This window comes from Esox lucius, chromosome 4 (assembly GCF_011004845.1).
Source record: "Esox lucius isolate fEsoLuc1 chromosome 4, fEsoLuc1.pri, whole genome shotgun sequence".
Taxonomy (NCBI): Eukaryota; Metazoa; Chordata; class Actinopteri; order Esociformes; family Esocidae; genus Esox; species Esox lucius.
The window spans coordinates 8,660,022-8,684,537 of record NC_047572.1 but is presented as its reverse complement, the minus strand read 5'-3'; the positions used below and the strand labels follow the sequence as shown (position 1 = coordinate 8,684,537).

At 41.2% G+C, this 24,516-nt stretch overlaps 1 protein-coding gene across 1 annotated transcript; it reads right to left on the bottom strand.

Moving 5' to 3' along the window:
• Positions 1–522: 522 nt before the first annotated feature.
• On the bottom strand, positions 523–23,314 carry fnta (farnesyltransferase, CAAX box, alpha). The gene is made up of 9 exons (XM_013132270.3): positions 23,077–23,314; positions 21,177–21,262; positions 20,813–20,927; positions 20,537–20,641; positions 16,125–16,251; positions 13,306–13,454; positions 13,018–13,080; positions 12,680–12,851; positions 523–1,977 (listed from the first exon to the last, which is right to left on the bottom strand). Exons 1-9 carry the CDS (start codon positions 23,289–23,291, stop codon positions 1,807–1,809), a joined length of 1,203 nt encoding a protein of 400 aa, XP_012987724.1. The 5' UTR covers positions 23,292–23,314; the 3' UTR covers positions 523–1,806.
• Between the last annotated feature and the right edge of the window lie 1,202 nt (positions 23,315–24,516).

The window sequence follows — 24,516 nt, the reverse complement described above, 5'->3', positions numbered from 1 at the left end:
CACAAAACAATACATCAGAATGTGTCAATTACCCATTGACAGTTGATATGTTGCACTCCTGTTCTTCATTTATTTCCTGACATTACTGTTATTTCAGCACAATTCAATTGTTAAATTCCTGTGTACACAGTGTAGTTTTACTGCAATTCTGTTGTAGTATTAACATGCAATTCAGTATTAGCCTTCCCCCTTTTCAAACGTTGTTAAACGTTTATTTCATCTGTATTTCAAATGCACCTACCGGTTCCTTGGATTTTAATTTTTCTTTCTGCACACATTCATATTGTTGCCGTCAGTAATGGTCTGAATTTTACAGTTAATGCCGCTGTAACTATCCCCTTTACTTACCTGTTTTGTCCATATTACCTTGCATAGTTGCAATGCAAATGGAGGTCCTCCAACTACTATGCAATATACCAGTATTAGCCTTCTTTCCACTTAGCACTGTGAAAGCCACACATAACAATGCTTCTGTTCCTACTATGGGTTGTCCTTGGAATCATATTACAGATTGGAAGCATCTGCAGTTAACCATTTCAGAGGCAAATCCTTTATTTCTTGTCATGACTTGATCTTCCTGAGATAGCCTGGTGAAACAGTCCATTTTCAAATCTAGACTTCTTTATTGTTTCACGTTTGACTAGAAAATACAGCTAAACACCAATGTTTGGAGCTCCTAGGTCGAAGTATGAAACAGAGATAATCTAACAACAAAATCACTGTTGGCCAAGTGTGAGTTAATATCCTGATGCAACAGTATTTTAGAGCTTTTGATGCAATGGCTTGGGAATCAATCAACTAGAAAGCCCCGGAAGCTATACACCCCCACCAGCCTCTCCATGTAATTAGACTCTTTAAGCCTGTGATTTATGATATGCCTTTTACCATCCTAACCTCTTAGATATGACAGCTTAGACAAAGTTAAATAAATAACAGTTTACCAGTATGGGGCCTGAATACATTTGTGGAAGCCATTGTGAATGGATCATGCATACGGTGCATACGGTGAAATAGTAGATCAGTGGGGACATTTTAGTCATTCGCTCGCTCGTTAGGAGGAGCGAATCCAAATGAGACATACTGCCTGAACTCCAAACACAGGCCATTACGATAAAATACAGTGAACAATAAATAAAACTGGGAGAGATGAGGAAAAAAAGTGTTTAAGTATGTGTGTTAGGACTGAGAGAAAATAGACACAAGCAACACTTCCTTGTTTACTATCATTATATAATTAGTCCTAGCATACAAAAGACTCTGTAGCCTACAGCAGTGCTGAGTTCGGTTATACAGTGTTTTGGCAATGACAGCAATGTAAATCTACACAGAGATTTGTTAACGGCTTATAGGCAAGAAGAAGCAACAAGTCTTCTTAGCTACAGTGCTCCATACAAATGTCCCTGTGTACTGTGCGGCAGAAGATATCCAAAGCAAACATCGTTCCTTTAGATACAGTATGATCAGATAGCCAACACTGAAGGTAATAACACTCGTGCTACCACTCTCACCCCATTAACACCCAACCTAGCTCACCGATGGCTACCAACGATAATACAACACAACATAAACAGGCATCCATATCTTGAAATCCAGGTGAAGGTCTGACCCTGAGTCGCGACACTTATCTAGAGCAAGATTCCCATCGTTACAGTAAGCTAAGATCGTTTCTTTTGTTGCTTTTTTAATTCTTTTTTTCATACTTTACCAATGTGGTAATGCTGTGCTATTACCAAACTAACTCAGGCTGGATGAAAGCGATTGCTCACTCAACTCCCATAAGGCTGTTTTTGCAGACATTTTTCCTTCTCAGCTGCTGCAGGTGGTGTCCTGGTAAACGGAGCCAGGGGCAGACGCCCGGTCGGTTCCCGGGGCACTACTGGTGGAGCTGGGGCTGTATTTGGCCTGCAGGGACCGGCCCACGTAGCTCCAGTACTCCCTCCGGATGGTGTCCTTCTCCAGGGCCAGGAGCTCACAGAGCTGGGGAGGGAACAGGTGGAGATGGGGAAAAGACAGACAGATGGGGGGGGGGGGGCAGAGTTAGGGCAGTAGCAGGATTAAAGGGCGCGAAGTACTGACAGACATAGACGCTAGAGATCCATTTACACAACAGAGCGGAGTGAGTGGAAAAAAAACCCAGACGTTTTAAGTGTTCACTACACAGACTGTAACCAGAGAACTAGACAGACGCTGATCCTAGATGGAAATTCTTTCAATTCAAGCGTTCTGAACTTAACGGTCAATATCCTGACACTTAGAATAACCTGATCATGGGCTGGGGTGGTCAATCTTCTACAGAACTGGTTTGGAATCTAGGACACTGCTCTACCTTTTGACTTTAATATGTAATAAAATCACAACATGTGAGAATATACAGTATATAAATAGGAATAACCAGGTTATTTTTATCCATTACCAGCTCAACAAGGTAGGCGAACACACCGTTACACCTCATAAGGTTGGTCTAGCGATGAGAAACATACATTTCAAGTATATATATATATATATATATATATATATATATATATAAACTAAACATTCAAGAGAGTACTGGATATTAGCCTTTTAGCAACCAGGTGAAGTGACCTCTTCCTGCTCCATGCCTTTACGATGAGCCGGAATTCAAGTCAAGTATCCCAACTCCTGCAGTCCCTTGTCTCTCTGAGAATGGCACGTTGATTATAATGAGCTTTGAATACTGGTAGATTTCTTTTTCCACAAGTAAAAATAGCAGTAGAAAAAAAAATAAAACTGAAAAAGAAACACCTCCCAAGAAACCTAATTAAATCTGACTCAGTGGACATGCACATCCAAGCATTTAGTTGCCGAAAATAGAAGCGACATACAAGCTGTCCCTCAAACTGCCAGGTAGACTGTCATTTGAGACTTTGACAAGCATGCTGGAAAATCAGTGCGATAACAGAATGCGTTTTCCCGGCACAAGGACTCGTTGAATAATTCCAACTGATTTTCCCTGTTCCTCAGTCTTGAACTTTTGGTGAACGGGTTCCTCTATACTGATTGACTCGGAGTCAATGTTTTATACTCAAGTTGAACAAAGGAAGAAAATGTCTCAGCTATGGTAAATGACTCAATTCCCATTCTACACATGCTGTTGCTAAGTTTTTCAGCGTAGAAACCAGTAGCACAATGTTTTCATGGGAGATCCCCAAGATGAGATGTGCACATTTTGGTTCATAATGAGTAGTAGCGCATTTGATTGAGCTCATCAAGAGCTTTGTGTTCAGATGGATCAAGTGTATTAATGCTGGGCTAGGGGGAAAAGGTGCTCTCCCTTGAGATGGCACAGGAAATGGCTTCAGAAGCACTGATCTAAAGACACTACGCTGAGCGCAGATATCCACTTCGGAAAAACCAAATCTTACTTCTGCCACCATCTGTTTCAAAATATGTTTGTCCATATGCCTGTAAAAAAGAATGTCTTCAGTCAACTTACCAGTTTAATTAAGAGTAAAATAAATACATCACTACTATTGGGAAATCGCAAATATAAAATGTGATTTATCCAAACAGATATAAGGGTAACCCTAAAAAGGGTAACAATAAATAAATAAAAATCATGATAAAAAGAACAACTTTCTTCATGCACTGAAATCAGTGGACACCCATCCTAACTGCACCACATGTTCCTTTTTCCATTACCCAATCGCATCACACATCCCTGGTTAAAAAACCCAGTCAGATGGTTCTCCCAGAGAGACTCTTTTGCTTTACCCCACATGGACATAGACACTCTGGAGGTACATTACCTTTTTTGATAGAAAGACACTTTGTTCATTAATACATCACTTAGTTTAACACCTACATCTCACTTTGTCCTGTTTCATGTGAGTATGTATTGCTGTGGTGTTTTGTTTGGTGTTGTCTAGTCCATTGTTTGCTATTTATTCCTTTTTAAACCAGTGTTTTTTTGTCTCTGTGTCACTTAGCAAGTTGCCCTTGGGCATACACAACCCGTGGGAAAACGTTGTCTAAAACAACAGTTAGAACTGAGCGGACCACCCACTGTATTTTTTGTATTGGTTAGTAGTCAGCTAAGTGGTTCTTGAGGCAGGCAAGTTAAGTTTAGGGGTGTTTGGACTATATTTCATTTCTTGGGTACAGCTCAGCCCCTTTTCCCTAACCCCTTTATTGTGTGTTTTATAATAAATGTTTTATGTTTGATGGTAGCTTTGGTGATCTGTTGGGTTTGTTCTCACTGTGCCTTTACACTACACTAATTTGCATGAGTTTTATGTTACTGGTCTCTGTACCATCCATCCTAGACTGCAAGAGCCACATGGTTCGTAACAGTGAAAAACAGTTACATTTAGATGTATTATTTTAGATCTTTTGACGACTGGAGAGCAGTGCCTTATGAAAACGGTGAAACAATTAGGCTCCAAACTGTCTCCCTGTTTATACAAACTGAAATAGTCACCATCAGTATAAACCGCCAGAAGGCCTAATAACAACACAAGTTAGCAGACAATTTAGGCTGTTAGTTTCCTTCAGTAAATGTCCTTTGTATTGATATATAGTCTACATTTCATATCATTCCATTTTGGCTAATTCATTAATTTGTTCTTTACCTTCATTTGCTTCATCTGTGAAAAAGGCTTTTTTTATGGTTTGCTGCGGATCGAGGCACACTCCCATACCTTTCCAATGTGAGCCAGCGAATCACGGCGACAGCGGTGCTACTCTCTGAGACCAGATCTCCCAGCGACAGTTGAGAAATTTTCAACTTGCTAATTTCCAGCTAGTGGGCAGTGATGGAGTACTGCAACGACCAACGGCAGAGCAGATGTTCTCTACATCTTGAAGTCTGTTCTCTATTCTATTCATTAGCTAAAAAAAAAATGATGAGAAACGTATAATTGAGAGGTCCCGTTTCCCCATTATATATGATGCTCTTCCGGATTCATGCTGAGATATAATTCTAAAAATGGATGCATGGAATGTTTCAGAGATCGTTGGGATCACGGGTGAGTGATACATGCATATCGTAAAATTACGTATATTGCTATTTGAACATTGACAGATCATTGACTTAGCATCGTCGTAATACGTTTTTAGTGGTGGAATCACACAAATACGAAATACTTATATTTGCATAGATTGATGTTTCCCCTATACTGGTTAACTGGTTGTCGCTGGCACAAATTTGAAAGATAAGCCCCGCCCAAGCGGGCAGTGTGCACGCTAGGGAAGGCTCAGCGACAACTCGCCAGAGATTCAGCGACTTGCGAGTTGAGCTAGCGGACAGTTGTTAATATTGAACTGTATAAAGCCATTCATTAAAACATAATGGAGCGCAGTACAAACCAAGCAGTTGTCTGTGTGTTAAGTGCCTGCATGAGGTCTGAACACCCACTACTGAGACATGTGTAGGTAAGATGTGCAGTCAAAAACCTATATAAACCATAATGTATAGCATATATTTTGTGCCGGTACTAAAACAACCTATAAAACTTCAGGTTGAACTACAAACTTCTACAACCCAGTTTCCAAAAAAGATGGGATGCTGTGTGAAATGCAAATAAAAACAAAATGCAATGATAAGCAAATCATTTATCCCTATATTTAATTGAAGATAATACAAAGACAACATGTCAAATGTTGAAACTTGTATTGTTTTTGGAACAATAGATGGCCATTTAGAATTTGATGCCAGCAACACATATCAAAAAAAGTTGGGACAGGGGCATGTTTACCACTGTGCTACAATAAAGAGTATTGTTATTTTTTAATTACTAAGTGTTTGGGACCTGAGGAGACCAACTGCTGTAGTTTAAAGTGAAATATATTCCCATCCTTGTTTGACATATAGGATTTCAGCTGCTCAACAGTTCAGGGTCTCCTTTGTCTTATTTTTCATTTCATAATGTGCAAAATGTTTTCAATGGGTAACATGTCTGGACTGCACGCAAGTCAATTTAGCACCCACACTCTTTTACGACAAAGCCATGCTGTTGAAATATGTGCAGAATGTGGTTTGGTATTTTCTTGCAGAACTAAGCAAAGGCCTTCACTGAAAAATATGTAATCTGGGTTGCATATGTTGCTCCAAAACCTGTATATACACTCACCTAAAAGATAATTAGGAACACCTGTTCAATATCTCATTAATGCAATTATCTAATCAACCAATCACATGGCAGTTGCTTCAATGCATTTAGGAGTGTGGTTCTGGTCAAGACAATCTCCTGAACTCCAAACTGAATGTCAGAATTTTGAGCGTGGCATGGTTGTTGGTGCCAGGCGGGCCGGTCTGAGTATTTCACAATCTGCTCAGTTACTGGGATTTTCACGCACAACCATTTCTAGGGTTTACAAACAATGGTGTGAAAAGGGAAAAACATCCAGTATGCGGCAGTCCTGTGGGCGAAAATGCCTTGTTGATGCTAGAGGTCAGAGGAGAATGGGCCGACTGATTCAAGCTGGTGGAAGAGCAACTTTGACTGAAATAACCACTTGTTACAACCGATGCAGCAAAGCAAACCTTGAGGCTGATGGGCTACAACAGCAGAAGACCCCACCGGGTACCACTCATCTCCACTACAAATAGGAAAAAGAGGCTACAATTTGCACGAGCTCACCAAAATTGGACAGTTGAAGACTGGAAGAATGTTGCCTGGTCTGATGAGTCTCGATTTCTGTTGAGACATTCAGATGGTAGAGTCAGAATTTGGCGTAAACAAAATGAGAACATGGATCCATCATGCCTTGTTACCACTGTGCAGGCTGGTGGTGGTGGTGTAATGGTGTGGGGGATGTTTTCTTGGCACACTTTAGGCCCCTTAGTGCCAATTGGGCATCGTTTAAATGCCACGGCCTACCTGAGCATTGTTTCTGACCATGTCCATCCCTTTATGACCACCATGTACCCATCCTCTGATGGCTACTTCCAGCAGGATAATGCACCATGTCACAAAGCTCGAAACATTTCAAATTGGTTTCTTGAACATGACAATGAGTTCACTGTACGGAAATGGCCCCCACAGTCACCAGATCTCAACCGAATTGAGCATCTTTGGGATGTGGTGGAACGAGAGCTTTGTGCCCTGGATGTGCATCCCACAATTCTCCATCAACTGCAAGATGCTATCCTATCAATATGGGCCAACATTTCTAAAGAATGCTTTCAGCACCTTGTTGAATCAATGTCACGTAGAATTAAGGCAGTTCTGAAGGCGAAAGGGGGTCAAGCACAGTATCAGTATGGTGTTCCTAATAATCCTTTAGGTGAGTGTATTGTCCAGCATTAATAGTTCCTTCGCAGATGTGCAAGTCACCCATGCCATGTGCACTAATGCACCCCCATACCATTATGGATGCTGGCTTTTGAACTGTGCGCTGATAACAAGCCGGAAGATCCCTCTCCTCTTTAGTCTCGAGGACCCAGCGCCCATGGTTCCCAAAAATAATCTCAAACTTTGATTAATCAGACCAGAGGATAGTTTTCCACTTTGCCTCAGTCCATCTTAAATGAGCTCAGACCCAGAGAAGGCATCACCAATTCTGGATCTAGTTTATATGGTTTCTTCTTTGCATGGTAGATTAACTTGCATTTGTGGATGCAGCAATGTACTGTGTTCACACTCAATGGTTTTCGGAAGTGTTCCTGACCCTATGCAGTGATCTCCACTACAGAAACGTTTCTGTTTATAATGCAGTGCCACCTGAGAGCCTGAAGATCATGGCCATCCAATATTGGTGTTCGGTCTTCTCCAGATTCTCTGAATGTTTTAATGATATCATGTACAGTAGATGAGATCCCAAAACACTTTGCAGTTTTATGTTGAGAAATGCTATTCTTAAAAAAAAAAGTCCCAACTTTTTTGGAAACAGGGTTGTATACTTAAACGAACAGTTCAGTGATGAGAACTAATTTAGCACAATCATTCTCCTGACACAAAAATGACGGAGAAAGCAGGGTGGCGTTTTGGTCCGACTGCAGCTGCGGGGAAACCATACTCCTCTCCCAAGTATTCTCTTAGTGAACGTCCAGTCACCAGACAGCAAGCTGGACCAAGGCAGGAGCAGGCTAGCTTTCCAGTGGGACATTAAGAACTGTAACATACTGGTTTTCACTGAAACATGGCTAGAGCCCTCAATCCCAGATGCGGTAATTGTTCCGAAAGGGCTATCCATTCATTGGCAGGACCGAACAGCAGAGTCCGATAAAGGGGGGAGGTTCTGCTTCATGGTAAACAATCTTTGGTGTCGGTATGCGGACTGCATTTCTTCTGAATGCTCTCCTGATCTGGAGCATCTTGCGATTAAATGTCACCCTTACCATCTACCCCGGGAGTTTACATCAGTCATTTAAACAGTTGTATACACCACCCCCACCCCCCGAAGCCAACGCTGGGGCTGCGCTCAACGACCTTTTTCGAGTTATCAATAGGCTTGAATGTTTACACCTGAAAGCTGCCTTTATTGTTATGGGCGATTTTAATGGCGCCAATCTGAGGAAAGTCCTGCCGAAGTTCAAAAACACATCAACTTCCCCACACGCGGGAAAAACACTCGACAATGTATACTCTCCATTTCAACATGGATATAAGGCCCTCCCCCGCCCTGCTTTCCGCAAATCAGACCATGCTTCGATACTGTTGCTCCCCGCTTACAGGCAGAAGCTAAAACAAGAGAAGGCAGTGACAAGGTCCATTCACTGATGGACAGACGAATCGGACGCAGACTTACGTGACCGTTTCCTCACTACCGACTGGGAAATATTCCGATAGGGCGTCTGGAGGCAATATCCACGAATACAGAGGCCGTGACCGGTTTTATTAGCAAATATATCAACAACGTTGTACCACGTACAACTACAAAATCATTTCCCAATCAAAAACCGTGGGTCAACAGGGGTATTTCATACCATGCTAAAGGCTCGGACTGCAGTATTCAGCTTCGGCAGCAAGGACGATTATAAGAAATCCCGGTATGACCTTAGGAAGGCAATAAAAAAAGCCAATACAGAGTCAAATTTGAATCTCTCTACCAGGGCTCCAATACCAGGAACATGTGGAGTGGTCTGAGAACCATCACTGATTATAAAGGCAATACAGGTAGTGTGGGGGAAGTGTTGGCTTCTCTCCCAGATGAACTGAACTCTTTCTACGCTTGCTTTGAGAACATCATCCCTGGCATGGACACTCAAATGGACCGAGGACGGCTGCCCTTTACAAATGACCAGGGCAGACGTTTGCAAAGCCCTAAAAAGGATTAACACCTGCAAGTCTCCTGGACCAGACAACATCTCAGGCCATGTTCTCAAGGTATGTGCAGACCAACTTGCTGATGTCTTTACTGATGTCTTCAACCTATCGCTAAGTCAGTCAGTGGTCCCCACCTGCTTCAAAAAGTCCATAATTGTTCCTGTGCAAAAAAAGCAAAACGTCCTCTGCATGAATGACTACCGCCCTGTACCACTCACACCGATCATCATGAAGTGCTTTGAACGACTAGTTAAAAATCACATCACAGACTCCATGCCTGTAACACTTGACCCACTGCAGTTTGCCTATAGACATAACAGATCTACAGAGGATGCCATTGCTCTGACCCTCCACTCCGCACTCTCTCATCTGGACAGGAGGAACACATATGAGAATGCTGTTCATTGACTACAGCTCAGCCTTCAACACCATTGTGCCCCACAAGCTAGCGGTGAAGCTCAGGGATCTGGGTCTCGACCCCTCTATGTGCAGATGGATCCTGAACTTGCTGATGGGCAGACCCCAGGTGGGGAACACCATCTCCTCCTCCTCACTGACTCTCAGCACTGGCTCCCCCCAGGGCTGTGTGCTGAGCCCGCACCTGTACACTCTCTTCACCCACCACTGCCTGGCAACCCACGTCTCCAAAACCATCTTTAAGTTTGCTGACACCACCATCATAGGCCTGATCTCTGACAATGACGAGTCAGCCTATAGAGACTAGGTAAGGTCACTGACTTTGTGGTGTCAGGATAACAACCTCCAGCTCAATATCAGCAAAACGAAGGAAATTGTTGATCACAGGAAGCAGCGGCAGAGAGGCCACGCCCCCATGCACATCAATGGGTCTGCAGTAGAGAGAGTTCACAACATCTGGTTCCTTGGTGTCAACATCAGTGATGACTTGACCTGGTCTCATCATTCTAACATTGTGGTGAAGGAGGCCAGGAAACGGCTCTTCTTCTTACGCCGATTAAGGAGATTTGGCATGGATTCCAGGATACTTTCCAACTTCTACAGATGCACTATCAAGAGTATCCTGTCCGGCTGTGTCACGGCCTGGTATGGCAGCTGCACCACCTTCGACCGTAAAGCACTTCAGAGGGTGATTAAGACAGCAGAGAGCATCACAAGGTCTGACCTGCCATCCCTGCAGGATCTCTACACAGAGAGGTGTAGGAGGAGGCGCAAACTGATCATTACAGATCCCAGCCACCCATGCCACAGACTGTTTACCAAGCTGCCGTCAGGCAGAAGGTACAGGAGTATTCCGTCCAAAACTAACAGGCTACAGGACAGCTTCTTTCCTCAGGCTGTAAGGCTGCTCAATTCAGGAACCCCTCCTCCCTTCCATCCATAGTCCCATACACACCTGTCACTTTATATCATGTACACCTGTCACTTTATATCATACTCATCTGCCAATCATATCTTGCACACCTGTCACTTTTACATTGCACTATGGTTGTACAGTTGTAGAGTTCTTACTATTGATGCATGTTTTTTGTATAGTGTTATTATTGATGGTTTGTGTTATCTTCTTATTTATATATTATAATTACTGTTCCTTATTAACTTATGTGCATATTCAGTTTGATGTACTGTATATCCGGCAGCGTAGATGTGGTTAGAAGTCACTGCAACTCAACCAACCCATCAGCCCCCAGTATGTGTTTTCCATGGCATGAGCAACATACAAATGGGTGATAAATGGAAGGAAAAACAAATGCTGCTGCTTCCATACAGGTTTACTTCATGGTACAATTAAGCAGTTAACATCACACCTTGCTCTGTGGAATGTATATAAATGAGCATGCCCATTACTTTGATTTTGGATCAAGATGGCAAGAGGAAATGATCTACAGTGACTGACATTGAAAGTGCGTTCATTATGGGGTCTCTTGCAGGATGACAATGTACCCATCCACAGGGCACGAGGGGCCACTGAATGGTTTGATGAGTATTAAATGTGACTCATGCAATGGCATTTGCAGTGAAGAGATCTCAATCCATTTGAACACCAATGGGAGATTTTGGAACAACATGTTAGGCAAACGCTTTCCACCATCAAAACACCACATGGGGGAATATTTTATGGGAAAACTGTGTTTCGCCCCACCAGTGGAGTTCCAGAGACTCGTAGAATCTAGGCCCATTGAAGTTTTTCTGGCAGCTCGTGCTGGCCTTCCAACTTACTGAGACACTTAGATTTTCCTTTCATTTGTTTGAGCGAGAGGTCTGCATGACGTCTCTGAGTGGTCACGTACCACTTTCATGACACAAGGAAAGTGTCTTCAAATACAGGACAATTTTCTTTTCATTTCAAGCTTTACTGTTGAGGAATTGAAACAAGCACACAGTTTCTTGTTCAGAACACAACTTTGCTTCCCCCACCATCGCACAATTACTGTTGCTGTTTACACAATGCAACCGCATTCTATTATACATCTCAATCTGGGTCAGGTGGGCATAATTTGAAAGCTTGTTAAATTCAGAAAAAGATCTCACAGAGTTACGCTAGGGATATATTGGCTCATCAAGACAGTACAGCGGTAGCATCGGTATTTAAAGTGCAACGAACACAAGCTTGAGAAAATAAAAAAATTAATTATTCAAGTCAGTGAAAGTCAGCGAATTTGGATGCATAAATCAATCCACAGTTCTTCGGCAAGAATATATATTAAAAGAAGTGTATTCTGGACAATGAATTAGAATAACAAACAACTGTTTGTATTTTAAGCGCTGCTTTATTGGCTATTGCCACATCATATCAGCCGATTTCATGTTTTCACTAATGTCAATAAGTTTCCGAGGCTCAGAGGTAGAAATTAAAACCCCACATAATTTCACTGTAGTAGAACGTAGCTGCTCTGAGATTATAACGAGACCGATTCCCCTGCCTCTCTATTTTCAACATAACGCTAAATGCTTGACATGCTCTAAATGTATTTCCAGCCTGCCTCAGGCTTTCACAGGGCACTTCAGACAAACGGATTGTAATTCTGGCGAGCACAGAATTATGAAAGTCATGAGTACATTCAAGAGCGTGTTATGCAGCCTATTTTGATCACAATGCGACAAAAATAGACTTATTTTCAGGACAAGCCAGACTTTGACATCGTTGTACCTGTACATTAGACGTTAAAAACGCTGACACTAAACAACACAAGTTTTCAACTATGGAAATGTGCATGCTTTAGAATCACAGGCGGTTCCTTATCAGAAATCAAAGTAGTGCTTATACTAAACGTCAGTGTCTCATGGTCTCTTCACTGGCCACATTCCACTTGGCGGGAGGGGAGCATCTTTTCGTCAGGCTTGGTACACACATTGAGGACAACGGTTTCAAGAGACGTTCTGCTATAAAACGCCTGAGCTCAGACGTCATATGCATATTACTAGACAGGTGAAACCTGGCGTTTAGCTGCCGTTTAGGGCAGACAGGTGCTCACCTCCAGGGCCTTGCTGAGGACCTCCTCCTGGTCTACCGAGGAGTTCTCCAGGGAGTCCTCGTAGCTGTCTACCAGGAAACCCAGCAGATAGGGTGAGCAGTGGGTCTCCTTGAGCTCCAGGATCTGCTCCAGGAGACCTGGGTGGGATGAGAGGCCCCGGTCCTGCAGAATCCTAGGGCGAGACCGGTGTAAAAGCATAAGCAGTTTCTTAATTCAGATTAACTAAACAAAGTGGTGTCTTCTGACATCTGCTGGCAGATGATTGGAACTGCAATGTGCAGGCATTACGTTCCCACAATGTTAACCATAAAACAAAATGAATCTTGTTTGACCCTTACCCTTTCAAATAGTTCCACACACTTTCATTGTGGGGAGCCTTCCTGATCTGTTTCAGACTGTACCTTGAAAAAAAGAGAAGATACATTTTCGTCTGAAGAATTATATTTCTGCCTAGTCCAAAACCCATCCTTGACCTGTTTTTCCAAGCCAAGCATGTTTTCTTATACCAATCAAATCTTTCCGGATCTACCCAAGTGTATGGGCGGTGGCTAGGAGTTTGTATTTTGTATATTCAGCTGTTGTAGCTGTCATTACAAACACCCCATATGCACTTGGCAGGTACTTACTGCACTTCTCTAGCGAGTATTTCCGGGTCCGAGTAGCCTGTCGTGTGGGAGATGACATAGTGCCTCTGGTTCCAGGCGGAGTTGTTCCTTACATCGTCCTCCAACAACTGCTCCACATACTCCAACTCATGGTCCCACAGCTTGTATTCCTGAAGAAAGATACATCGTCCTCTAGTTATGAATTTCCACACACAGTAACAGACCATTGGCTACTCCAACTCGCAAACCAACAGCTTGTACTCTAGGAGAACGATTCAAGGGCCGCAACAAATAATTTATAAAAAACAACAATGTTGATAATAAAATAGTTGGCAACAGATGTAATTATTGATTAGCTGGGACTGTGTTGGACCAAGCCGGAAATAAAACAAAAAAAGATGCTGCTCGTACAGAAGTCAAAAATTTCTCGAATGCTTGTCAATTTGTGCATTAACGCAAAAATATGTGCCACTAAAATCTGTGGGTTACTTGTGTGCATGGAGTTAGTGTACAGTCGAGCAAACTGAGTATTCCCCATATTGCTTATTTGATGGATCATGCCATAACGGTTATAGGAACATAGAGCAAAAATGCATCCACAGTCAACCTCTATTTCTTTTATTCAAGGGATATTGTCTGTTTACTGTCCTTCCGCTTTAAAAAAAGAATCTGCCTTATAATCTATGCAATGTCTTATCTTTTCTTACTATCCTTCCTTACTAAGTGTAATTCTGGGTGAATACCAACACGTTAAAGCATATTAATTGTATTTTAACACAACATTTTATATTGTTTTATATATTGCTCATTATTTATCAAAGCAGTTTAGAAAAGCACCTTTCAAGCCTAAGAGTAAAACAGCTTTGTAAAACTACTTTTGCTATTTGCACTTCATAAAACCCTCTATATTTGTTTTATTAGTAGTATCAAGTTATTAAAAGAACATTGTGCAATATTTTCCTATAAATAAAACACTTGCATTAAATTGTGGAATTTATTTTAATAATAATAATAATTAACTGATTAATTGATTGATTATCAAAACGGTTGTTAGTTGCAGCCCTAAACGATACACAGTAATTAAGTACTTTAGCTCCTGTAGAACAATAAACACTTATTATGCTTCACTTACGACCTAAAAGCTGGTGTGCCTGAAGAACTTTTTTGGAGTGACAGACATTTCTGGCCTTCCCTAACAATAATCCAAGGGCATGTCATGTTACCACCATTCTGATTTAACATTCAATTCCACTCTTCATAAAGATAATTTTTTGGGGAAAACCTCTGAGAATTTCGAGGCAGTGTTTGCAAAAGCAGCTAAAATCTGATGTTTTTTAGTAATTGGTCTTTGATCAGATCACATGGGACATTTTTCAGAGCTGATGGTCTACACAACAGGAATTGGACTGCCATTGTGAAGACAACCCTAGTGACATAGTTCCATCAACAACAAAAAAATCCAAGTAGATAATTTCCAAAACCAGAAATTGATACAATCACAACAGCAGGACAAAACCCTGCACAGTCATATAATCAATGCAGTCCATTTCAGAGTCACAGCTAGTCTGTTCAGCTGCAGAATGCAAATTATACTTCATTTACATAGATATGCAAAATGAAATATGCAAATCAACACCACTGGGTTAAATTACCACAAATCTAGAACTGATAACACATTCAAAACTGGGCCACTGAGTCTTAGTTGTGCCGGGTTCAATGCCTTGCTCATCAAACAGAAGTTTGGGATAAGGCTGTTAATCAAATAACACACAAAAGGCCGGAAGATCTTCGGTGTCTTCCTTTCCGTGAGCGATGGAATGCTACTCCACGTCCACAGCACACGGACACGAAGCCTCTGCTTCATAAGAGGATTCTTTTTATTGCTAGGTTATTGTTCAAGTGTACCAGGGCCAAACTGGGCTCGATCACACCCTTTACACAACAACAATTCACATCAGGACCTCCAGGCCCAGGATGACGACATCAGGACCTCCAGGCCCAGGATGACGACATCAGGACCTCCAGGCCCAGGATGACGACATCAGGACCTCCAGGCCCAGGGGGGACAATGACATCAGGACCTCCAGGCCCAGGGGGACAATGACATCAGGACCTCCAGGCCCAGGGGGACAATGACATCAGGACCTCCAGGCCCAGGGGGACAATGACATCAGGACCTCCAGGCCCAGGGGGACAATGACATCAGGACCTCCAGGCCCGGGATGACGACATCAGGACCTCCAGGCCCAGGATGACGACATCAGGACCTCCAGGCCCAGGGGGACAATGACATCAGGACCTCCAGGCCCAGGGGGACAATGACATCAGGACCTCCAGGCCCAGGGGGACAATGACATCAGGACCTCCAGGCCCAGGGGGACAATGACATCAGGACCTCCAGGCCCAGGGGGACAATGACATCAGAACCTCCAGGCCCAGGGGGACAATGACATCAGGACCTCCAGGCCCAGGGGGACAATGACATCAGGACCTCCAGGCCCAGGGGGACAATGACATCAGGACCTCCAGGCCCAGGGGGACAATGACATCAGGACCTCCAGGCCCAGGATGACGACATCAGGACCTCCAGGCCCAGGGGGACAATGACATCAGGACCTCCAGGCCCAGGGGGACAATGACATCAGAACCTCCAGGCCCGGGACAACGACATCAGACACGTGTAGGTGTAAGACAATAGTACTTCTTCCCTCAATACTTTAAAGCAATGAACCTAGATGTCACTTACACAGTGGCCAATGCATGTGGGTGCGTGCATGCGCACATACACACAAGCAATTCATCATTGGTGACAAATGCAGCCATGTTGTTGAGGCTCGTACCTGGATCACCCACTGTCTGTGCTGCCAGGCATGGTAGTTCTTAGCGTCTTGACTCAAGATCTCGGCAATGAACTCCAGCTCTTCTGATGGGTCATTCAGCCATTCCACCACCATACGTCTATGGTGCCTAGATAAAGGAAATGACAGGAAATGGACTGCTTACGCAGGTTCTGTAGTTCATTATAACAGTCAGGAGGACAAAAGCCACAGAATTGACTGTGTCATTTGGTGGAATAGGGCTTACATGAGGGCAGAAATTATTGACGGGTAAATCATATACTGGAAATAACAGAGAAAAGTACATTTAATTAAGTAATCATGGTGTGCTGGCATGCTTATTTTAGAGAAGTCGTTAAGGGGTACAAAGTGTGCACAGAGTAAAAAATAGTTACAGAGTAAATGTACTAAGACACTTTTGTTGTAAAAATAAATAAATGAAATACAGTTTGTATTAAAGCACAATATTTCCTGTACGTCAGTGGTGCTAACTTTACATATTCAATGTAATGGCAATTTAAGTTGTTATTGTGTGAAAAAAAAAGTAACCCCATATAGTATGTCCCTTTTAAACACTGTCATTATATTGATTTTGGTAATTCTGTTTAAAAATAACAACTAGTTAAAATATACATATGGTAGTAATTTTACTAATTAGCATGAAATTAATATCTATACAACCACCCCAAAGATAATTTGCAAACGCACCCCTAATCTCCTGTCAACTTTCATCACGGCTTGTTCCCAAAGATGAGAACAATGTTTTATTCATGAGCGATGTCAGAATATTAAACCCAAGTCAAAAATCTGTACCAAAATAGAAACCACCTGTTGTGAACATCAACATACAGTATATTATTCTAGAATTAACCAAAATCATTTTGCAAATGTGAAAATAATAAAACAAATCTGTGCAAAGGAGAAAGATGGGTGGATTTTGTATGACTGTTTTGTTTTCTGACTGATGTTTTTTTTTTATTCCACAAAGGAACACTTAGTCTAGGTAGACTGCTTTCTCTTGTCTTGTACTTTAACGTTTTTGTCCCATGAACATTTTCCAACTATGCCCCAATTCTTTTGGGATGTTGTTTAACACTGATCAACAGGAAAGACCAGGAGAAAAGGTGGTTTTCACAGAAAATCGTATACATTTTTTCAGTTTCTATTGTGAAAGAAAAAGGCGAAGTTGTTATTAGTTAACAGCTCACTGTACATTAATAGATTATATACAGTATCTTTGCAAATAAAGCAAACTGATAGCAAAGGCGGACATTTCCAGGCTGGTTCTAGCACTCTAACCTAAACAGTTTAGAACAACAACCATTTTGCTGGTGGGTTATATGCTATTGTACGGCAATTTCATTACCATGATATGATAAATAACATTGTGATAAATAACGTTCAGAAAACGTTAAATGTTTTTCTTTGTTACACAAATTGTTAAAACGTCTAAGTATTAAAGATTTCTATCACTTAATTATTTTGAATAACATCAACCAATTACATTTAACGCCAATTCAAATAAGGGGCAGAAGTGTCAATCACAATCTTTCCCCACATGTTAAAATGGCATTTCCCTTGTATGGTTGAGTTGCACTGAGCTCATGACTGTATCAATGCATTGAAAGATACAGTATTGTAAATGTCATATACAAATAGAGTAAACAGTGCAATTTTTGGAATGGCAAGCTGGCCCCCAAAGGGTATGCTGCAAGCCAGGTTCATGTTTAAATCAACGTAACTGTAAATCGCAATAATGTCAAAATGGTGTTGAACATTGTTTTAATATGCACTAAACAGTACATAAGACTATGGATATAAAAATAGAGTAGAAGCCTTTTAATACATATATATTGTAATATCGAAATACGACCTAAAGAAATTATAATTGCCAATAACCACTGCATACTGTGCAGTTACAGCAAGTGCAAAGATAAACCCAAATGTTAAACTAGACCCTGTGGGTCATCAGATATACAGTGGGGAGAACAAGTATTTGATAACCTGCAAAATCCGCAGTGTATCCCACTTACAAAGCATGTAGAGAGTGATCAGTCATTTTTATCATAGGTACTCTTCAACTCTGAGTGACGGAATCTAAAACAAAAATCCAGAAAATCACATTATGATTTTTAAGTAATTAATTTGCATTTTATTGCATTACATAAGTATTTGATACATCAGAAAAGCAGAACTTAATATTTCAACAGAAACCTTTGTTTGCAATTACAGAGATCATATGTTTCCTGTAGTTCTTGACCAGGTTTGCACACACTGCAGCAGGGATTTTGGCTCACTCCTCCATACAGACCTTCTCCAGATCCTTCAGGTTTTGGGGCTGTCACTGGGCAATACGGACTTTCAGCTCCCTCCAAAGATTTTCTATTGTGATCAGGTCTGGAGACTGGCTAGGCCACTCCTGGACCTTGAGATGCTTCTTACGGAGCCATTCCTTAGTTGCCCTGGCTGTGTGTTTCAGGTCGTTGTCATGCCTGAAGACCCAGCCACGACCCATCTTCAATGCTCTTACTGTGGGAAGGAGGTTGTTGGCCAAGATCTCGCGATACATGGCCTCATCCATCCTCCCTTCAATACGGTGCAGTCGTCCTGTCCCCTTTGCAGAAAAGCATCCCCAAAGAATGATGTTTCCACCTCCATGCTTCACGGTGGGGATGGTGTTCTTGGGGTTGTACTCATCCTTCTTCTTCCTCCAAACACGGAGAGTGGAGTTCAGACCGAAAAGCAAAATTTGTGTCTCATCAGACCACATGACCTTCTCCCATTCCTCCTCTGGATCATCCAGATGGTCATTGGCAAACTTCAGACGGGCCTGGACATGGGTTGGCTTGAGCAAAGAGACCTTACATGCGCTGCAGGATTTTTATCCATGACGGCGTAGTGGGTTACTAATGGTTTTCTATGAGACTGTGGTCCCAGCTCTCTTCAGGTCATTGACCAGGTCCTGCCGTGTAGTTCTGGGCTGATCCCTCATCTTCCTCATGATCATTGATGCCCCACGAGGTGAGATCTTGCATGGAGCCCCAGACCGAGGGATGTAGACCATCATCTTGAACTTCTTCCATTTTCTAATAATTGCACCAACAGTTGTTGCCTTCTCCCCATGCTGCTTGCCTTGTGCAGGTCTACAATTGTATCCCTGATGTCCTTACACAGCTCTCTGGTCTTGGCCATTGTGGAGAGGTTGGAGTCTGTTTGATTGAGTGTGTGGACGGGTGTCTTTTATACAGGTAACGAGTTCAAACAGGTGCAGTTAATACAGGTAGAGTGGAGAACAGGAGGGCTTCTTAAAGAAGAACGAACAGGTCTGTGAGAGACGGAATTCTTACAGGGTTAGAAGGTGATCAAATACTTGTCATGCAATAAAATGCTAATTAATTATTTTAAAAAATCATACAATGTGATTTTCTGGATTCCATCCCTCACAGTTGAAGTGTACCTATGATAGAAATTACAAACCTCTACATGCTTTGTAAGTAGGAAAACCTGCAAAATCAGCAGTGTATCAAATACTTGTTCTCCCCACTGTATCAAAGGGTGACAGTAAAAAGGGGCTTTTAAGCCAAAAGGTGACAAGAGTGAAAATTGCATTTCTAAGGATACAAAACCAGTGGATCTGTCTCAGTTTCCTCTTTGTTGGGCTTCAGTTGCATCAGGGAACAAGGGGTGCCTTTAAACTGCACTTTCTCCAATGTTTTCATGTATTGCAATTCCTACAACCTGAATCTGGTTATGGTCTGCACCAAATTTGTTTTAATATTTGTATGCATTCATTTTATTGAGACAGTAAAGAAATATGTTGTTTTACTAAACAAGCAGGGGGCTGAATTTGAACCCATGCTGCAGTAGAACATATGCTTCGGAGGCAGCGGCCATGGTTTGCACTCAAAGCTTTACCAAAGTCTTGTCAGTGGTGTGTCAAAAGCAACATGGTTGCACTTGTAAAAATGACTGAAAATGTATTACAAGGAACACCAAAAATGTGGAATAACTCACAGCCTTGGATTGGTAAAAAGCTTTATGTCCCTACTTTTCAGAGGAGCCAACTATAACCAACCAAACGTTTCTATAAATTATAAATAAATATGTGAAGCCCTTTTTGCGTGTTTGAATCATTTTTGTACATACTTTCAGTTGAAGCTTGCATTGAAGCCTGTTTAGTAACAAGAGTCAGCAAAGCCTGCATACCAAAAGTACACACTGCACTCTGTTTCACATACAATCATTTGTACTCTAAGGTCAATTGGGCATTGTAGCATGCAATTTGAGAGACAACCAAAAAAACAGTTCCTGAAGAACCATATAGTTTCGTCTGCTTTGTGTTGGAATCCCCCCGCCATATTGTCAGTGGCAGTGGGTGTAGTGACGACACAGAAATCAACGTTTGTGGAACTTACCAGACTTGGTAGTTTTTGGGTTGGTCTTCGATAATGGCTGTGATGTACCTCATTTCCTCCCTCAAGTCTTTTCCTAGGGCCTGCAGTAACACTCGTCGGTAGTGCCTGCAGGTGGAACCGGACACCCACACACCACACGGACGCCACACACAGGCAGAGCAAAAAGAACACCATGGTTGCAGGGACTTGCACTATTTATTTTTGAAGAAGTGCTAAACAATCTCGGAGAAGTAATTTTCCGACAGGTTCTTCCAAATGACAATTGCAGCTACTTACCATACAGTGTAATTTGCGGCATTCAGCTCGATGGCTTCAGCTGTCAATGCGAATGCCCGCTCACTCTTTTCATCATTTTTTAGTAACGCACGGAAATAGTCGTAGACATCCGTGACTGTTGGAGATAAAGTTGACAGGTTTGGCCAAATCAAAAGTGACTGATGCAGAAAACAACGATTTTCAAAACAAATGATAACTTTATTAAGGGTTTAGATCCACTAGACCAAATCTATGACAGTGACAACAGAAGACAATGCAGATGTTTGGTTTTAAAATAGTGAAAAAGCTGTTGATTCACAAGCAAGCAGAGTCAGTGTGTGAGAGTTTCTCTTTTACTACTGGTTTTAAAATTGTAAAATCGTACACTTGTCAGAGTAGGCAATCTTCACAACAGGATTGGGACCATCGTCTTGCGGGACAGGCTCTAAATCAGCCCATTCTTTCCTGTCTCTGTATGAGGGGAGGAGAGAGAGGAAAAGACAACATAATGGTATGGCAATAATGGCACAGGATGGCTGTAATTATACCATGGCATATGCTCTTGAATGATCATTTCAGAATAGCTGCAAGGCAATGCCATAAAGAACTGGCAGATTTTGGCATTGATGGGTTGAATGTTTATTTCACCAGCCACACTGGCAGGTCACAAAGGCCTAGGTTTATTGCAAGACTTCTACCAGTTTTTCAGGACTAAAACTCCAAATCTAGTATGAGCATGCAAGTTGTGATGTACAGCCCATGAAAAAAATATGCTTTCTTAAAGAATTCTGCCATTTCATTTCGTAGTTGGACTTCGAATCCCTCGTAATTGTACCCAACTTTTACAGATAACCATTTAAAAAATGGTCAATATTTAAAAAGCCCTGAGCAAAATTATTTAAAACTGAAAAAACACCTGAAGTGATACTTCCTCATGTTCATGGGCAATTTATGCAAGCTTTGTTTGTGTGCTTGCGGTAGACTGAGTTGAAACTGCAATCCATTGAAAAAACATCAGGTGACAACAACTACATTAAAGATGTTTTTCCCCCAGACACAGCACAGGTGCTGATGGCACTGTTACCATGATAACCTCTGGCCCTGTGAAATGGGATAACCTCTGGCCCTGTGAAATGGGATAACCCCTGGTCCTGTACCATGATAACCTAACATCTGTGAATTTGTTGTTGAAAGAAAGAAAATTAGCAATATATCCAAGTTACCTTTTACAAGCAATACATTTGTTACTCTAAAAAACATTACACATATGCACATTTTAACATTACAGACATACTCATTTGTGGAGTAATTGGAGGGGCAATAAGTGTGAAGAAGTTACTATAGACCACCTGGACTGAAAGTCTGCAAGTTTTAACATTTTAATTAATGCTCTTAGAAGATAATGTACTCTTCTAATCTCCACCTGGCAAAACCAGAAAAGGATTGGCCAACCCCCAGAGCCCAGCTCTGTAGGTTTAAGCCTTTCTACTGAGATTTTCCTTGTCACTGTGCTTGAGCATCATTTTGCTTAGTCTTTGGAGATTAGGCTGGTTCTTTAAAAACACTCAGTGACAACTGCTAAAAAGGGCTATAAAAATAAATAGTATTGACTGACCAATGACAGAGCTTGTGTTGTAAATATAGAGGAACATTAGTGAAAACGATTCTTACTCCCCTTGTGGCTGTCAAAATATCCCTTAAGTCACTGAAAAAAGAGTGAAATTACAGTTATGTCTATTAATTATATCAGTAAAAGCCCAGATAAACTAAGAATTTAAGAATGGGGAAAAAAAACATGTTCTAGCATGGATACTGCTATTAAAGGCATCCGTCATTCAAATATAGTCAACTGGGTGGTACTTCCAATTTAAAAGATGATCACTAAGATGGGTCATTGGCTAATCCCTCCTCATGAACAGGTAGGTCGTGTGATCAAAACTACAACTGGTTATCATGACCCATTTCCAACGCTATGATCAAATCTCCCTTTTATGCCATGGCGAGGCTTGTTACTAGCTACAACAACAATCCTGTTTACCACAACGCCTGTATTGTAGCTATTTCACGTGGGCTAAGTTGCGGTAACTATGCTATCACTCCATAGAGAAGGATCGTAAACACTGTTAAATGATTCTAATCGGATGGATGACTCATTAGTTCATGTTAGCTAGCCCTAACACAATCACAAACTAGTAAGCTAGCTAATACTGAATGTACAGTGTCAATTCGTTACCGAACGTTAAAGAGCCTAATCATCTAGCTAGCCTGGCTACAGTACACAGTACCTGTAAAACACATAATGGTACGGGTCTTCGTAGTCAGTCGGGGGTTCCTCTTCGACATCTTCCGCAGTCCGGTTCTCATCCTGAAATTCTGAGGACACGTTTGAAGTTTCTTCAATACCTGACATTCTGTAATAAGCTGGTCTTGTGGTTGGCTGCGGAAGAATTGTGTTATTCGCCACCTCCGATGTCTGTGTTGTTAGCTTCATGTACGTCATTTCCTCTGATTTGTGCAACACTTATAACCGTCTTACAAGGTACAGTGTACAGTAGCACCTATGATCCGCATAGAAATAATAATTAAATCAATTATTTGTATCTATTATTTTTATTTATTTGTATCTACTCTGTCTAGAAACAACATCTAATAGTGGCTAAGACCATACAATTTGAGAATTTACAGATTTTTGTTGGTTTCTCCAAATACCTGAGGGAAAATGTTACCACATAATAAAATGTTTTAGTTGTTATTAAATCATGTTTTTTACTATATGTAGAATTTCCCATATGGCATCCATATGCTCCACTGTCACTGTTCACATCCATGGTAACCAAGTACACAAACCTTTGAAAAAAACTTTGAGCATGTGATTAGCCTGTAGTGATGGAAATGACAAGCTAATGACACACTATTATGTATTTTAAGTTTTTAAGTTACAAATGGCTTATGAACATCAAATATGTATATAGTTTCCATTTATGTGACTCTTTTTTTAGGCAGGTTCATTAAATATTATATTAAATTCTATACTTTTAAAAGTGTTATATATAGCATATTGTCTTAAGTCTGGGTTAGAGACAGCACAAAAACAGTTAAAGAAAAAAGTTAAATGTTATTTTAGTCTCTACTCAATGTATATAAAATAAAAATAAAATCTAAATAAACATTCTATCTTAAACATCTAACCCAGAGACACAAAGTCCCCTATTTGAAAAATCTCCCTTATATGATGCAAGGTGATTTGTAAATCAATAAGTCATCACACAATCATGAGCACTTGCTTTATCTATATTTTTAAGAATATAAAAATAGGAATACACTACTAACCTTATCCCTAACCCTAAATTAATTACAAAGTATTTTCATTTCATATACTTTTACTATAATATTGTTTATATTGTGTGTGTGATCAGTTTACAATGAGAATACACTGAATACGATATAACAAAAAAATACATTTACAAGCCAAACATAATAAAACAATGTGGTATGTAGATTGAGCAGCCCAAGGGATACAGTGTTATTGTTAACAAATGTGAATTAAGCAATGTCAAACTAAGCTGGTTTGTTGTCTTTCACTTGAACGGTTCAAGAGATACCGTTAGAAAGTCAATTAATAAAGTAATACATTTTAATATCATGTCTGTGTTATAAGTGTATAAAGAGCATTTATTTAAGCCCTTTTGGGCATTGCCCACACTGAAATTATCAATAGATTCTAA

What these genes read in the sequence shown, in the direction of transcription:
- fnta (XM_013132270.3), bottom strand. Translation starts at nt 23,291, where the DNA reads ATGACGTACATGAAGCTAACAACACAGACATCGGAGGTGGCGAATAAC. An exon ending in TACCATTATGTGTTTTACAG is followed by an intron (nt 21,263 to 23,076) that starts GTACTGTGTACT and finishes CCCCTCATACAG; the next exon opens with AGACAGGAAAGAATGGGCTG. An exon ending in ACAGACAGTGGGTGATCCAG is followed by an intron (nt 13,455 to 16,124) that starts GTACGAGCCTCA and finishes ATCTTTCTTCAG; the next exon opens with GAATACAAGCTGTGGGACCA.